Here is an 18,106-nt window from a genome sequence, read left to right as displayed (position 1 = left end):
ACTCCCAATATTTTTGGCCCACAAGCCTGGAGAAATAATTTACTGATTTGGAGAAGACAGTGAAACAAGCCAGTTGTGGTCAGATGGTCATGGTGCCTCCCTGCTTTCTTCTATATGGAGGCCAGTGAAGTCTTTCTGAGTCACAAATTGGAGTTGCTACATCTTGTTTCCTTTGATTCAACTGCAGTGCGTACTGAGTGAATGGATTCCTGAATGCATGACAGTAAGTCTGAGAGGTAGATAAATACAGGAGCCTCTTTCATGTAAACCCTTTGCTCTGCCTTGGACTTTTTCTCACTAGTCAGTACTGATCTGGGCTAGAGCAAATGACTCATTCAGGACTTTTCCTACTCAGGCCTGCTTTGTCTTCTCATCCTCCTCCTAAGCTGCCTTAAGGAACCTGTAAGACAGTACGATGGGTTTAATATTTCTTTTGCTCTAACCTTGTTTTTCCAACTACTCAAGAATGTCATGTTTAGCTTTCTCTCAGCTTTAATTTCTTCATTTTGGTGAGCTATTTTGACTGTGGAAAATGCTTTGAGTATGTATAAGCAGGTTTGCTTTGTAGCAATCATGTATTAGCTATGGATGTTGTGTAATTCTTCCTAAATCACTATTTCATTTCTGTCGTCTTATCTGTACCGAGTAACCTACTAATTCACTGCCCTGGTGAGCACCTCACCTAGTCAAGATATTTTAATGAGAGCTTGTGCAGCACAAGCCCCCTTGTAGACCATAGCAGGGATATAAGGGACTAAGGAGTACTCCATGGAGAATGGTTTCTGAGCCTATCTTGAAGCATGTTTTATAAACATGCAGTAAATATTTATAAAGCATGTTTTTTTTGAGGAAGCATTTCAAAAAGAAAACAGTGAGAAAGTCAGGTTTGGAGGACTTCAGAAAAAAGATTGATCAAACCTGTGTGTGACTTTGAATATTGAAGAGAATTCAAGCAATAGGCCGGAAAGGTTAGTGGAGTCTCTACGATTGTCTTTAAACTTGAGTGTCCATCAGAATTACCAGGAGGGGGCCCTGCCTGGTGGCACAGTGGTTTAAAGCACAGCACTGTGAGGCTGTCCACAGCCACTGCAGCATGAGTTCGATCCCCAGACCCACGTGGCGCTACAGACCTCTCGTGACCTATCCGCTGCTCCCCTCAGCAGTGTACTTCTTCGATCTGCCTGTTCTGTTCCTCACTGTTTGTGGTGAATCCTCTCACTGCCTCCTGCACCTCTTGCCTGTACTCCAGTTCTTGTATGCATAAATAACAAATCTTTTTTAAAAAGAGATTTAACAGGAGAGCTCATCAAAAATGGCTTCCAGGCCCCACCCACCGGAATGATTCTATAGATCTAGGACGGGAGACTTGAGTGTTTGCTTTGTTAGCAAGGCCAGAAGCGCTGAGCTGCTGCTGCTGACCCAGGAGTCAGGATGGATCAAGCCAGAATCCCTTGATCCTGATGGCCACACTGAATTTAGATGCTTCAGTAACCAGAGTGGAGACTCATTAAGTAGATAATGATATGATGCAAAAAATATTTTGTGAGAAGGCCCTTTTATACATACTTACAGATGGATATATTTTGTTCTGGGTTTTGTTCTGTTGTGCTCTTGATTTTTTACTGATCCCCTACAAAAGCCAGGCCCGGGTGCCTCATCCTAAGTGAATCACCTTGCGTCACTAGGCAAAAGTTTTCTGCATTCTTTCCACCTTTGGAATAATAGAATTTGATGTGCTCAATTGTCAACTCAATAGTTAAGCTTTTCTTTTTGTTTCTACTTGTTTCTACCAATCTTATTACTTAAAAGGTGTTGATTCTAGGGAGAAGTGATATGTTTTATTACCTTTGTTTTTCATAGTTTCAATTCTTCAGCCCCATTATCATTTTTATTGCCCTATGCCTCATTTTCCCCATGGCATTTTAGATCTTTCCCCAGATAGGATGACTAATATTGAAATAATGGAAATTCAAGACAGAGTTCACATTCAGCAGCTACCACGCACTCTTCTTGGCATCTAGGGCCCTCTGCAATCTGACCCTACCAGTTTATCTCAGTTTATTCCCTGCTAGTTTTCTAAATACCATACTTATTTTTGCCTGGTGCCTTTGCTCCTGTTTGTCTTTCACCTAGACGTCACTGCTTGTTTCTTCTACTTGTCTAAATGTCCATCTAGCTGCACGTCATCCCGGAGGCTTCCTTGACCACATAGGCCCCTGCCTCTTCCCTCTGCCTATTCTCCCTTCTCTGCCCTTAGTCACTTCTCTCATGTTGGCTTGATCTCTCTGCTGTAGTGGGCACCCCCAGAACATGGACCCTGAGTCCATGGGTCTCTGTGCCTCCACCTCAGCTGACATAGTGCTCTGACCCTGCTTGACTCTGTCATCTCTAAGGCAGATTGCTCAGTGGACTTCATTCACAGTGCAGGGACCTTTTCTTACTGAATCTGAGATGGTGAATGGGTGTGCTTGGTGTCTTCCCTCATTTCTACACTGTGTCAGTGATCCTTAAAAGGGAATAAGCCTTCTTCCCCTTAGGAGATATTGTTGTGGAGATTAGATGGCCTGAATCAAACTGACTGACATCAGAGGTGGTAAATTGGCAGCCCCTGGGGGCCAGGTAGAGCTCAGTAAGCCCATTTTATTGGAAGAAAGAGTAGTTTTTTAGTTTGGCTTTTTTTGCATGCTTTTTAAATTTTGAATTTGAGAGGCTTTAACCTAGAATGCTTTCTCCAGCCCCTGAACATCTCATTACTTCCATTATCTTTCTTCGATGCAATTCCTGAAAGCATTTAAGTTTAAGACTCCCTGGAATACTTCTTTGAATGAAGCAAAGAACAATACTATTGCCTTTGATTACACTGTAAAAAAAATAGCAAGAGGTTTAGCCAGAATACGTTGTGCCATTAGTTCAGTTGCATATTGAAGTAAGTGGTGGTTTGTTGGAATCGATAGCATGCAACAAGAAAGCTGGATATTACAATGAAAAAGAGTTACTTATAAATATGTTCTGTTTTAAGATGTAATGTTAAGATAACTTGACTTTCAAGAAGATAAGGGGAAAGGACTTAGAAAGAATTATATAGGAGAGAATTACATAGTCTCATGAGGTAGTGTAGAAGAAAAGGGAAGTATCATGATATAAATACAGCCAGATTCTGTTCTAGGCACTGACATTTTAAGAAGGCAAAAAAAAAAGAAGGCAGGCTATTAAGAAAGGGCACACATTTAAAGCGAGACTTCTGTGTTTCAGTGTTTTAAATGCCTTTCTCACCTGCCGCTTCTGCTATGGGATCATAACCCTCCCATTGTTTTTAACACAGCATTGTATGGTTGGGCTTCATTTATTTATTTATTTTGGGACAACTTCTAGGTGGAGGTTCTTCTCATGATTAGATTACCTGCCTGAGATGTAGGGAGAAAAGTTTGAGATTAGCATGGAAATGCCAGATGAAGGGAAAAGGTGCTGTGCTTGCAGCTGTAGTATGTTACCTGTCATTTGGGAAGGCTTTCCATGTAATCTAATTAGTGCAATTCTTTAGAATATAAGGTGTAATAGTTTGCTTGTTCAGCAAGTCCCAGCTTTCTCTCTGTGTGGCAGCAAAACCTCTAGCTTATTTCATAGCATTGAGATGAATATCTTTGTGGGAAAAGCTTTTACCATATTTAGAATTAGCTTCCTGGGGTGCAAAAAGTATAACATCTGGATATAAACAATTTGCCATATTCACTTAACTGCTTGGTTGTTTTTCCAGAGTATAACAGAAACTGTCTCTGAAAGGAAATTTTAAGAAAAAGAGCTTTAATTATTTTTTTAAAAGCTTCATTTTATGGGAATTAAGCATTGTGGCAATAGTGGGTATTGAATTTTTCTTTTTCCTTTTAATAGGCTTATTATGCCCGGGATGCTCTGGCTAAAAACCTCTACAGCAGGCTGTTTTCATGGTTGGTGAATCGAATCAATGAAAGTATTAAGGTACCGAGTCTCTGTAACCAAATACATCAGTTGCAGCCAATGGTATTGGCATGTCAACATTGAATTTGATTCTGTAATCATATTATTGATGATCACTTATAAAAGATGGTTCATTAAACAGCATTTACCTTGCTAGTTGAAATCTACAAGGAGTCCTGTTTTGTTTGCCATGTGTTATTATGAAAAGTCTCAGTGGGACATCAAGTTAGTCTCCACAGAGTTACTCTTGAGTATCAATGTCCTGGATCCTGCTTATGTCTTGTCTACTAATTAATTTGTACACATCTGGCTTAAACGGTCACTTGGTCTCTCTAGCTGCTAATATGTTCTTCACTCTTCAATAAAAGGAGGCCTTGCACAAGATGATTTGAAAGACCTTACTAACTGTTAAAAGATTCAGTAATTTTTTTTTTTAAATAAAGGACCACAAATGCTTTCTTTAAGTGGCATCTATTATTGAAAATTCTGAAAGAATCTATGCTAATATCCAATCTCTTATTTATTTTTTTTTTCATAGAAGAACTGGGGTATAGGCCAGAGGTGTGGGTTGCAAGAGGATTCACCAGTGACAGAGTGGGGAACAAAACAGACAGATTTACTGAAATCCGCTGAGGGGAGAAGTTGGCAAGACAGGAGTGATCTGCGCCATTTGAGTTGGCTCCTGGCTGGGGATCAAACTCAAGCCCTAGCAGTGTTAGAGCTGAAACTTAACCTCTTAGGCCACCAGGGGAGGCCACTTTCTAACACATTTAAAATAATCGAGATTAGGGCATTCTTGGTGGCACAGCGGTTAAAGTCTCAGCACTGTCAAGCTTTGCCAGCCACTGTGGTATGAGTTCAATCCCTGGTCAGGGAGCTGACCCACATGGTGCAACAGACCTCTCCTGTCTCACCCACTGCTCTCCTCATCTCCTCAACAGTATACATCAGTCGATCTACCTGTTCTGCTCCCCACTCTATCACTGGTGAATCCTCTTCCCACCCCCCCACCCCCCGCATTCTGGCCTATACCCCAGTTCTTGTATGTATAAATAGGTAAAATCTTTTTAAAAAATGAATAGAACATAATAATCTAGATTTCAGCTATTCTCTTAGGTAAAGAAACAGCTAACTTGTAATAGATACTTTGATATGATCTTAGCTTTATATTTCATGCTGAAATTAATCTATCAATTTGAAACTTCTTTAAAGGCACAAACAAAAGTGAGAAAGAAGGTCATGGGTGTTTTGGACATTTATGGCTTTGAGATTTTCGAGGTAAGCTTTTTTCAGTTTTTTTTTTGTAAAAGTACTATAATTGTAGTAATTATAGTAAATTAAGTGTACATAATAATTTCCAATGGTTTCACATTCATAAAAATGATACCAAAAAAATAATCCTTATACAGATGTAGCAAAGTGTGTGTGTATTGTGTTTTGTGTGTGTGCGTGCATGTATGTGGACACATTTAAATGTTGAGAACCACTATTTTAGAGCCAGTGGTGAAAGCACTATATATATAATATATAACTTTTTATATATATGACTTTTGAATTTGCAAATTCAGAATTCTTACTGTGAAATTTCTAGCTAGGGATATGGACATTATGCCTGTGATCATTTGTTCACTGGTAGGTCGTTTGGAAAGAAAGGCAGGTTGGTGTCTGAACTCCAGGCATGGGAGAGCTGGATGCTGGCCATGACGACACTAGAGCTGGTCACTTCATCTCTGTGGGACTCTGGGAGGCTTGGGATTACATGGTTTATTGGGTCTCATCCAGCTCAGATCTTACAATGTAAATTCTGCAGCCAAGATTGAAATAATTTCAGATGAAATTCATAATGACTATGTTTTAAAAGATTTTGAAAAACCTTGCTTATTACATATTAAATAGTGTGCTTGTGTTAGAATTTTCTTTTTACACCCAGCTTGCCTCAACATTTAGAGGCTATTTTAAGGCTTTTCTAAGTGCTTATTTTTACTTTTAGGAGTTGTATTTTAGTTTAGTTCAGGAAAATAATAAGTAGATTGGGCTTCTCCTTTCTTAATTCTCTCCCAGAAATAATGACTTGTGAATTCCATTAAATAACCAGACTCTGCTCAGAATAACCACCCAAGAATTTACTTACTCCAAATTTTCAGTTTCACAGAAAAATATGCATCAGATCATTCTCCACAGCTACACAGCCCTCTCTGCCAAAGGCCTTTTCCTTGTAACATTTTTGTGATAGAACCTTCTTCCTGCTTGATCATTTTCCAGATTTAATAACTAGTGGTGAATAATTATTATTGAGGGTTGACTGTATGTAGGTGTTATAATAAGTGATGTGTATTATCTATTTAATTTTCACAACTTTATAAATTAACTGCTACTGTTATTACTGTTTTGCAGAAGAATAAAACAGGAGAGGTTCTGAAAGTTAAATAACTCCCTTAAGCTTACAAGGACAATTAGTAACAGACTTACACTTTAGACTCCTAATAAATAAAAAAATGACCTCTTGCAGCCCTTTTCCCTCACTTTCCCCCCAAACTTCCAGGATCCTTGATACCTAGAAATTAGGGAAGACTTCTGTTAAGTTTTTGGTGTGCTCTGCTTCTGTGCCATGGTCTTCAGTGGCCTGTGTTAGCAGTCTTCTGAGCACTCTGTGCTGGTGGCAGAGTGTGGGACATGTACTGGCCTGTCCCCTTGCTGCCTTCAGCACCCTTCAGCACAGTGCTGCTCTGGTTGCTGGCCTGTGGCAGACTTTGCGAAGATCACGTCCATCCTTTTGGTCAATGGGAAGAATTTGAGGTTTGTGACTGCGAGAATTGCTTACGCACATTCAGAAATGATGCTAGAATGAGTTTCTTGCTAGCAGAACCTCAGCTTACTATCACAAAGCACAGCATGGCACATTGCTGATCCAGATTTAGTTTCATGGAAAGGGTGGAAGCAGACATGCCACTTGAAAGGAGAAAAAAAATGATATTTCTAAATATCAGTCTGAGTTTTTTTTTTTAATTTTACTCAGAAAAAAAGGTGTATTGATACTTAACATCAATGGAGAGATGCTTAATGGAGTATTACAATGGATGGAGACTTTTTTGAAGAATAATGGGGGGTATACTGGCATCCGGGCTCAGCTCCATCCTTCATCATCCTGAGATCGATGGAAAAAGAAGTCCTCATAGCGTTCTGGAGCAAATTGACCACATATAACTAAGAGAGTCATTTCTCAAGTCATTTTTGAATACCTACTATGAACCAGACTCCAGTGGTAAACAAGGCAAAGATGTTCTTTTTCTGCATGGAGCTTACTGATTTGGCTCTAAAATTGAGGTCTGTTGTTGGCTAAGGACACGAGCCATTTGGTAGGAAATTCCAATCAGAAAACTAGATGACTTTTTAAAAGTGTGTTTGCCACAGACCTAATCAGAACAGAACATGGATGTGCTGGATGGAAACATCCTGTGAGTTGGCACTGGGTAAAATATCCTTTAGCAATTCAGGAATATTTTTCACTTATGGTTAATTCTAGTTTCTCTCCAAGCCTGTATTTCTGCACATGGCTTATTTCTGCAAGTTAGATCAGCAATTTTCTCATCACTGTTACAGCTATGGACTTTATAAAAATTCCTGCATTATATATCTAAATGTTCTTCCTTTCTCCATAGGAAAATGCCAGTTCATTTATGGTTCTCAAACTTAGCTGTACATTGGAAGTACTTTGGGGGATGTAAAAGATCCAGATATCCAGGCTGTGCCCCAAATCAATAAAACAGAATCTCTGGTTGGGGTTAGGTGGTGAGTAGTAGGATGTTTAAAACTTCCAGGTGATTCCATTGTGCAGTCAAGGTTGAGACTAGTTGCTCTGGCAGGGACTGTATAGTCGAAACAATTGTGGTGTTTTGTGTTTGACCTCTGCACAAAATGCCCTTGTAAAAAATCCAGCCTCACTCACCGTTGGTCTTACATAAATCTAATCTGTGTGTGCATAATATACCAAAGGCCAAACAGGTCACATTTTTACTCCTTTTAAACAGAACTTTCAGACAAGGCCAGTCCAGCCAGTCACATGTCTGTAGCAAATCTTATCATGACCATAGAAGTTAACTTTCTTTCTCCTGCAGTAAATGCTAATTTATTTTGGTTGAGCAGTTTTAGGTACTTGCACCTGCTCTTTGATACAGGCCTAGAGCTCTTTTTCTCTCCCCTTTTCATTCATTCACCTACATACATCAAATGCCATCCTACATCTTACCTGAATCTTTAGTAAAATTAAAGCCCATGGAAACTTTAGGAAGCCCATAGTGTTGGATGATTAGTAAAGCAGAAAATGAATGATTTTAAAACATTGCAAGAGACAAGGATTCATGGTATGACTTAGCAAGTAACAAGTAGATGCAAAAGTGAAAATTTCTATAGTTGTGTCCATGTGAGTGAAATGTATAGATACATATGATACAATATAAAGAAAATTCTTTTACGCAGGAGGACTGCAGGAATTCAGGGTTCTGCTTTTAGAATGTCTGGGGCATCACTTTAAAATTGGAAAGAAAAGGTCTAGAAAAAAAATTTTTTGAATGTTTCTAATTCTGTCTCATGACACCATTGACACTTCCCTTGAAAATGATTTTCAACTGAGCTGGTGGAAACTTTTCATTCACTTTGGCCAGTGTCTAAGCAGAAGAGGGAAGCTAATGCATTAAACCATGGGACAGTGACACATGATGAACTCGGCTGCAAAATATCCTGGTACCAGCCTGGTGAATAAGCCTGCCCTGCTGGCTGCACGTGCTTGGTGGCTGTTCAGAAAATAGATTAGTAACACATTGATAGCCGAAATAAGGGAAGAGAAAAATCTAGACATAAGCCCTAATAGAACAGAAGTCTGATTTTTGCAAAGGAAGAGAATTTTTGGATGTTGTTATAATCGAAGACATTGCCTTTAATCTCAGAGAAATATTTATAGCATCTCCATAGAATAACAGAGGGTATGCTTTTAAGGAAATTGATTTTTTTCCCCCTAAGTATTTACTGATAGATACTAAAATTGGTCAGTAGCTTACTGGGGGGATCTAATTAATTATTTTTGTTGTTGACCAAAGCAGGACAATAGTGCTTGAATGTCTCAGGTTTTATACAACTGAGTTAGGATTTCTTATGATAAAATGCTAGTTATTTTAAATAAGGCACTCCATTGTGCCCGTATAAACCTCATTAAAGGTCTAAGACCTCTGTCTAGTGGTGAGTACCACAAGCTACATGAAATGATTATTCCAAATAAAGCAGTCTGATAGTTAGGCAGGAGTCAGTAGAGCCTGCTAACTCTTTGTTATTATAGACTTCGTTTTCTGTATTGCACTAGAGATAAAATAGATTTGATTACAGGCATTCTCTGTTCTATGCCTTTGTCCCTAATTGTGCCCTTCTTTACTTCTTGTTAAGTTTTGTCCTGCAAATTATAATTTTTGAAAGTTATTTTTACTGATCTGGGAAGTCCTTTTTTCCAAGAAATTTGACAATGCTAATTAAGTTAAACTTAGATCTCAAGAAATGTGATTGCCTTCATTTTTGGTTTTAATTGTCTGGTGATGACACATTTGGGGACAGTGAAATATGTTTGCTATAGATGCTCTGGTGTGACTGGGCTGTTCCATTTTTAGTTTTGCTGTTTAAGCAGAAGAATAAGGTAGGAAAGTCAAACTGCTTACCACCTGTTTGAGATTGAGGGTTGGGTACAGGACCTTACAGCTTGGAGTGGGTCTCTGTTGGGGGAAAAGGAGGTGTTTTTGGTTCTGCCTGAATTTCTTCACTTTGGGGGGGCCAACTGATTATCACTATCTCTGACTCTTTGGATGGATATGTCATAGCATTTTAGTTTCCCAATAATTTACAATTACAAGCATTAGCTGCTTAAGTGGTAGGAGTTCAAGGTTGCATGGTATATCATTATTTCGGTCAAATTGTTTCTATCCTGAATTGCTCTCCCTTAGCAGACCACAGTTCAGACACCATGTGGCAGTGTTGGGATCCTACACAATCAATTTGAATTGATCAGGCATGTGTCTTGATCTAAGCTTTGAGCCAATCAGGAATATAGCTTGAATGGTAAGGAAGGGCTGTCATTTGACCCATTGAATAAATACCAGGAAGTGCTTACTTCTAGAAGTGTATTGCAAATTAAGAACTGACTGCATTTTGTATAATCTGTCCCCTTTTGCACCAGAATGCAGTAAGTATGAAGTGTTTGCAGTGCTGTTCTGTTGCATGCTCCTGTGTTAAGAGCTTCTCCAACTGTGTTTTTTGCAGTAAATGGCCCTTGATAAACTGTGTGAAATATAGAAATTCCGTACAGCAATATTTTGTAAATGGAAAGAGAAATTAACTAACATACTCCTCAAGTTGTGTTGTAATTGTGACGCTTTGCCTTTGGTTTTCTAATCTGCTTGTGTGTATTTCATAGTCCTGTTCTAGAAGAGTCCTGTCAGCGTTTCATAGCCACAAGATGGGGTCTGAGGACTCTGGCGCTCCCCCCCTGCCCTCAGGAGTTGCCATTTCAAGATTTAACACAGTTTTGCGTAGATAGCTCCATGGGTACCCATTTGGTAACAGAAACCATTTCCCTGCAAATCTGGGTTCTAAAGTCAAAGCAACAAACCACAAATAGGTTCATATAAGCTAGTAAAATTTTAATTTTATTTGTAAGTTTTTCTTTTGTGGTAGTGGTATTATATGGGGATACATCTTGCCAAAGCGAGAAAAACAAACTTCCTCATATATGAAATGAGATTATAGTAACAGTCATCTGTACCAGACTGACTCCAGTTTCTAATCAGATTCATTAAGCTCTGAGGGTTGGAGCACATGGTTTTTAAAAATTTATGGGAAAATGAGTACTGAGGACACCCTTTGTTTCTAAGTCTGAACTTGTTGACAGTATTGAAGTATGTGTGTACCCGTGAGGAAGAACCTTCATAACTTTTTAAAATAAAGCCATAACAACTTTTATCTTGACCACATTTAACATGAAAAGATCGGTCAGTATGAGTGTGTCTGTGTCATTTATGGTTTTGAGTTCAGTTTTCCTCTGATGAGTGAGTTCGTCACTGCTGATTAGAAATACTTGGCTGACTTCCAGGAAAGGTTGTGGTCAGATGAACACCGTAAGTTTGTAAAATTTGTCCTTGGTGGGAAACCCACGGGGATTACAATTGAGATGAGGGAAAAAAAAAAAAATTTTGTCCTTGGCAGGACCAAAGTTGATTTCAAAAAATCAATTTTCAAAAAACTCAGGGACTGTTTGGCTTATGTCACATAAGAAACGCTGAAGGCCAGTTGCTCTGTATATTCACAAGAGTAGCCAGCTTCACTTCCACCCTCAGGCGTGGACCCTTATGGCTCATTCGGCCAGGACAGGCCACTTCAGTGGGACGAGTCAAGGGTATCAGGGGTGGGGTCACGCTGTCCCTGGCTCCCAATGCCATCATCTTGCTCTTCAAAGCAGGGAACAGAGGTGGCAGTAACTAGCTTCATACCAGATCTCTCTCTTCCTAGACCCTTTATTTCTTTAAAGAAGTATGTTTATTCAACAGTCTTGAGTTTTATGTCTAAATTATGTACAACACATTAAATCTTGCAGATTATTTGAAAGTAGGCTAGACATGGATCTCTCCATCAGATTCCAAAGTAGATAATGCTGATATAAAGAAGAAACTGCTGAGAATCTTAGGAGTGAGATATGTGTGTGCCTTCTGAAAAAAAAAAAGAGAGAGAGCACGTGATTATTTCTAGGTACAGAGGTGACTTTGATATGCTGGTTCCCTTGAGTCTTCATTTTGTGAGTACATCATTCATTCATCATTTATCAAGTACATGTTGAGTACTTGGTAGATGCTAGGTGCTGTACAAAGCATGCACCTAGTGAACAAAGAGATAAGATTGATGTTTACTCTTACGAATATATAGTGTAGTGAGCAAATACAAATAGGAAACTAACCACTACATATATATACATATACAGACATACACGCTAACATACATGCATGTGTATATAGATATAGAGATATGCATATATATATACATATATAGCATGATATTTTAGAAGTGTTGGTTTGTAAGAGGCAGAATGTGGGATCTGATCTTGGGTGGGGGAATTAATGGCCAGATCAGGAAGATTTTCTTAAGTTTCATAACTTTCCTTGAGAGTGGAAAGTTGAGAACTTAATTCATAGAGATTGTAAAGCTCACTATTTCTTTTCTGATCCTTCGGGGGGAAATGCATTTGTTTTTTATTTTTTTACCACGTGTGGCGTGCTTCTCTGTCAACTAAAATTCTTCATCTTTCAAATATTACATAACTTGTGTATACTTCATGGATTCATTTAGCTCATGAATCATTTCCCAAGTGCCTGCGATGTGCAAACCTTTGTCCCAGGAGCTGTGTGCTGGACTAGTGAAAGCTACAAGATTGTGTGTCCTTTCTTGTGGATTGAAATGTTAGAGTGCTATTGATATAGGAGAGTTGATGGCATAGTTAATAAGGCAATTTTCATTTTCCCCCATATAGGACAATAGCTTTGAGCAGTTCATTATCAATTATTGCAATGAAAAGCTGCAACAAATCTTCATTGAACTCACTCTTAAAGAAGAGCAGGAGGAATATATACGAGAGGTAATGTTGAAATATTTTTTCACAATGTTCCTTTTTACTAACATATTACAGATTCTTATTGAAAGGGATATATAAATACAATTCTAAAATCTACCTTATCTGAGTTTAACTGTATATATCTTTTAAGTTTTTGTTTGGTGTGACATCAAAGTTAACTGAGATCATCTTTGATGCTATGTTGTTGGTGCCTGCCACATAGTAGGTACATAGTAAATAGATAATGACCAACTCAAGTTCCACTGGATCCCAAGGCAGTGATGTGAGATAACTGTGTGTTAAGTGAATAGACTGACTTGAATGGACAAATGATGGTGAGACATCCACACCATGAAGTACAACTCAGCCATAAAAAGGAACAGTTGATCCATATGATGTCTCAAGAATATTATGCTACATGCAAGAAGCCAAACTCAAAGACTACATTCTGCATTATTCTATTTCTATGACCCTGTATAAAAGGCTTATTACTGGTCACGAGTGTGGCTGCAAAGGGGCATAGAATGAATTTTAGGAGACTGATTGTGCTGTTGGTTTCATGACACTATACATTTGCCAGAACTTAAGAGAAATGTATACCAAAGAAAGTATACATTGATATACCATATGTGTGTGGGGTTGTACATGTGCATATACATATATCTCTGTAGCTATATATCTGCAACTTAAAATAGTTGTGCATATGTACATGTACACTTATATATTTAAAATATATTGAGACTGTTCAATCTGAGCATTAATTTTCTAAAACTTTATAATAGGTAGAATTTTTGAGTGCTTACAGTATGCTAGGAATTGTAGTGCTATGTAGTAATTATCTCACTTAATGTAAGTTAAAAATAATCAGGAAAGTAATGCTTGTAGAGTCCTTTTATTCTTAAGTGTACAACACAAACTTGGTTTTTAATCTATTAGCCAGCGTTTTTCTAAATCTACAGTTATTTCAGAACAAATGAAAGGGGATATTTTATTGTATCTAATTCCTGTTTCCTTCTCATTTACTTTTTTGATATTTTAGTAAATTATTACCTAGTTTTCATTCTCTGTATTGTCACTTTTAAGTCATGGTGGACACTACTGAATCATCCTGTTTTAGTCTCTTAATACAGATTTTTCTAATGTGATTGTTGTCCCTAGGGACTTAATAAAGTAACCCATTTACTCGAAAGCTGAATATTTCATCTTTTTTTGGAATGATCGTTATGCTTTAGAAACTTCTTCTACTTGTCTGGCACCTTTTGGTCACATAAACATTCTAAAAGCAGATCCATTCTCTTCCTGTCTTCTCATCATAGAGAACACTCAAGCTTTGATCTGTAACTTAAAACAGTTTGTGCAGATTGTCTAAAACCCTTCTGAGAATATGTAGGAAGGCTCCTAACTTGCTGTATGAATTAAGTTTCTTCCTCTTAGAAGAAAAATAATTGTTTACAGTTATGAACAAGAGTATAAGCAGACACAGAATGATTACATTTTGGCCTCACAGATTTGGCTTTGTAGCCAGTGTTAGAACCAGTGAATGTGTCTTTGTACCTTTCCTTAAATTGAAAATACTTTGACCAGCACTAGGTTATTTTTACACTTGAAATAGTTAACTGCCCTGCAAGATGGGTTTGACTCTAAAATTAATTTTTTCCTTGTGATGACAAATTAAGAACAGAAAAATCTAGGCCTTTGCTTCTTGGGATCAAGTTCTGGATATTTCCTTATAAACATTGTAAATATACACAAAGTAATATTGACCCAAGGGTTTGTTGAGTAAATGTTTGGCCCACGGCCAGGGAAGTGCATGGGAAATTGCCACAGATGGGAGAGGAATGGGAGACAGTCTCCGAATAGGTCAAGAGTGTTCAATTCAGAAGATGTAAGTGGCCTGCTATAGTAAGAAAGTTTTGGGAACTGGAAGATGATATTTGCAGCACTGATTTTTATAAAGGAAATTTTCAGAGAGAAAGTGAAATATGGTCATACAGGCAACGTCAGTCTTGCAGGCAGTAACGTTGTGATATCATCATGTAGGATTATGTTCTGTCTTGTTTTTTAGGATATAGAATGGACACACATTGACTACTTCAATAATGCTATCATTTGTGACCTAATAGAAAATGTGAGTATTGGGTGGTTTTCTAAAGAATGTCTTTGTAATATAATTCATGAGTATGAATTACTCACTGCCTTTCATGTTGAACTTTAGTGTTTTCAGTATTTTAACACATTTCTTTAGGGAACTGCAGAGTTCTGGAGACTTTAATATAGCCTTAAGGGATCATGCATAGTCCTTGAACACAGACACAGGCAGCTGGATGTTTTGATCCTTACCCAGGATCCCCCACCTCATCCTGTGGCTGCTGTAGCTCGGCGCCTATTCACAGTGTTCACATGCCAAGACCTCTAGATCACCAGCCTTTCTGTGTGTTGGGAGGCCGGGTCCAGTCCATGGCTCGTTGGAATGTGAGCACTGATCAGAGGAGGCTCAGAGCAGTCATAAAGATCTTTGCCAAATAAAAACATCTATTTCATTTCTAAAATTCTAGTGACCTCTTAAGATCCCGTTCAGTGGTTGTTATCAAAAAGACAATTGTTGGTGAGAATACTAAGAAAGGGAACCTTTGTGCACTGTTGGTAGGAATGTAAATTGCTATAACTGCTGTGGAAAACACTGTGAAGTCCTCAAAGATTAAAACTAGAACAATCATATAATTCAGCAATCCCACTTGTGGGTATATGTTTTAGAGGAAATGGAATCAGGATCTGGAGAGATATTTCACTCCTGTGCTCATTGTGGCATTTCACAACAGGAAAGATATGGAAACGACCCAAATGTCTGTCTGAGGGTAAATGGATAAAAGATACATGGAGTATTTTATACACACACTGGAATATTGTTCAACCATAAGAAAAAAAGAAATCCTGCTGTTGGCACTAACATAGACAGACCTTAGGGGTATTATGCTAAGTGAAATAAGTCAGATAGAGATAGGTGAATATTACATGAGAGCAGATAAAGAGTCCAAAAAAGCCAAATCCATAGAAATGGCTTAGAATGCAGCTGCCAGGGGGCAGGGAATGTGGGAAGGTATTGATCGAAAGGTACAAACTTCCACAAGTTAGATGGTTAATAAGTACTGGGGATCTCATATACAGCATGGAAACTATAGTTAACCATATTGTGTTGTATACGTGGAAGTTGCTAAGGGTAGATCTTAAATATTCTCACCACAGAAAAGAAATGATAATTATGTGATGTCACAAAGGTGTGAACTTAATGTCGTGGTGGTGAACATGTTGTAAATTTATGTGTATCAAATCAACCTGTGTCATACCTTAAAGTTAAACATCATTTTCATCTTAGTAAAGCTGGGGAAAAAAATGAAAGCCAGCAAAGACTGTGCTATTCAAGCCTTGGGAGCTGAATTAAGTAGGACACCAGAAGTGACACTGGTTCAGAGGAAATATGCAGGGATAGTGCAAGAGGCCGGGGAATTTGGGGGATGACCCATGTATGTGCTTTTGTGCCTATGCATGTGAACACCCCAAGTGAAAAATGGTTGGATAATTTAATACGTTTTCTGAGCCTATGAGTTTTGTTCTTACATAGTAGTCTGTAGTTTCTTATCAATAAATTGACCATAGGGAACCCGATTTGTGTGTAAAAGCCTGGACACGCCTAGGGTTTTTTTTTTTTTTTTTTTTTTTTATGCTTAGGATTACACACACTCCTGGCCTTGCTAACAAAGTAATTTGAAATAGTGAACAAACTTTCCTGTCCTGTAGTCTTTTCTGCAGTTAGTGGTCGCTCAATGCTGTTTCAGGAATGCAGTCAGTCTCTAATTGTGTAGCAAATCACTCTCTATTCATCTTAACAAGTCCTTTCAGAAATTATATAATTAGCTATGATCTTTTCTCCTAGTATTCAAGATATTCCCGAAAGCTGTGGCTTTGGTTAAATTGGACATTGAAAACAATAAGGCAATTTAAAAAATTAACTTTGTTTTGAAAATTTTGGACAGTGTTGCAGTGTAAACATTAATAATTCCCCTTCAGCAATTCAAAACTATAGTTTAAAATCCAGAAAATCACTGGTTTTCCTGAAAATTGTCCTTGGTAAATTATAGGACCAGTCATGTGTTGTGGAAACTAACTTCTGGAATAGAACTCACAACTTGCACATTTTCCTTCATAAACATTGCACTTACTTATTACTCTTTAAGAAGGGAAAATTTTACTGGGATGGGGGTGGGGGACAGGAAGCAGTGAGAAGACTCTTAATTTAACTATATTATCTCAACCCAAAATCCCCTTGCATATGTGATTGAAAAAACTCATGTTCACTCAGGAGCCTAGTAGTATAAAGGAAATATTTCCTTCCAGCATCACTTAACAATAATGTTTATTCTGGGATTGTTAGGAACACACTTGATTCCTGAGAGTCCACACTTCCCCCAGGTTTTGTGGAGAATGACTAAATACTGGTCAGAGGATGTCACAGCCTAGTGAGGAGAAGTGAGAGGAACTGGGGCTTGCCTCAGTGGAAACAGGTGGTGGTTGGTAGCCTGTGGAGTGGATTGTTCTCTATGGAGACCTTGCACATGGGTCTCTCTGGCAATTGAAGAAAAAATTGCCTTCATTCAGTGCAGTAGAAGATTGCTTATTTTTTATTCAGATTAACTGAAAACGACTGCCCTTTGGATAGATGTAATCACAGGGGCTGGCTATATAAGAAATAAATTCTGTGGGGAATGGGATCAAAAACAGGGGCGGGGGGAGGGAAGTGCATGGGACTATGGTGATGGCACATGGGTGACTCGGTGATGGGAAACCCACGGGGATTACAATTGAGATGGAAAAAAAAAATGTACAAAATGATGTAAAAATAAACTATTATATTATATATAAAAAAAGAAATTCTCAGGCATGTTTACTATCCATTTAAAAAATTTGCATGGAAAGAGAATTTTATTCCAAACAGACTCTTGAAGCACAGCTTGATTGCACCAATCATTAAAAACAGCATCACATCATTTTTTTTCTAGAAAATAAACTTATTTTTGACCAGATGAACCATTTGGAAATGTCTGAAACCAATTTAGTTCTCAAACAATGAATCAAATAATAGCCTTAGAAGGTGGTGCTTCGTGATTTATGGCCACAGGTTACAGATACTGTTGACACATTAGTTTCTGTCTTTTAGATTTATTTTTTAATCTTTTTGAGAGCTAACATCCCTTTGGAACAGTATCATCTTTTGTCATCAGCCAACTCTGGTGACTGAAGTGACCCTTAATTAAGTCTGTGGGAGGAGCAGAGTGGGGCGACGGGGCTGATAAGGTGTCCTCGTTCCCCCTTCCCCAACACACACGCACACACGCACGCACGTGCACACACATACGCATGCGCACCTGGGAAACTTTGGAGGCAGGCTGGCTTTTTGTTTTTTGTTTCGGTTTTCTGCTTTTTGTTACAACAGAATTTTCTTTTGACTAAGTTGATTGTGTT

The 18,106-nt window shown here is 38.3% G+C and overlaps 1 protein-coding gene across 3 annotated transcripts in view; it reads left to right on the top strand.

Moving 5' to 3' along the window:
• MYO1B (myosin IB) overlaps positions 1-18,106 on the top strand; it is a 158,266-nt gene that overhangs the window by 109,245 nt on the left and 30,915 nt on the right. For all 3 annotated transcript variants that reach the window (XM_004674430.2, XM_012728316.1, XM_012728311.1), the window contains exons 12-15: positions 3,889-3,975; positions 5,167-5,232; positions 12,509-12,613; positions 14,655-14,717. In XM_004674430.2, coding sequence (XP_004674487.1) covers positions 3,889-3,975; positions 5,167-5,232; positions 12,509-12,613; positions 14,655-14,717 — 321 coding nt within the window. The remainder of the gene's footprint in view (positions 1-3,888; positions 3,976-5,166; positions 5,233-12,508; positions 12,614-14,654; positions 14,718-18,106) is intronic.

Source organism: Condylura cristata, unplaced genomic scaffold (assembly GCF_000260355.1).
Source record: "Condylura cristata isolate star-nosed mole 26May11 unplaced genomic scaffold, ConCri1.0 scaffold00002, whole genome shotgun sequence".
Taxonomy (NCBI): Eukaryota; Metazoa; Chordata; class Mammalia; order Eulipotyphla; family Talpidae; genus Condylura; species Condylura cristata.
This window is presented reverse-complemented; position numbering and strand designations above follow the sequence as displayed.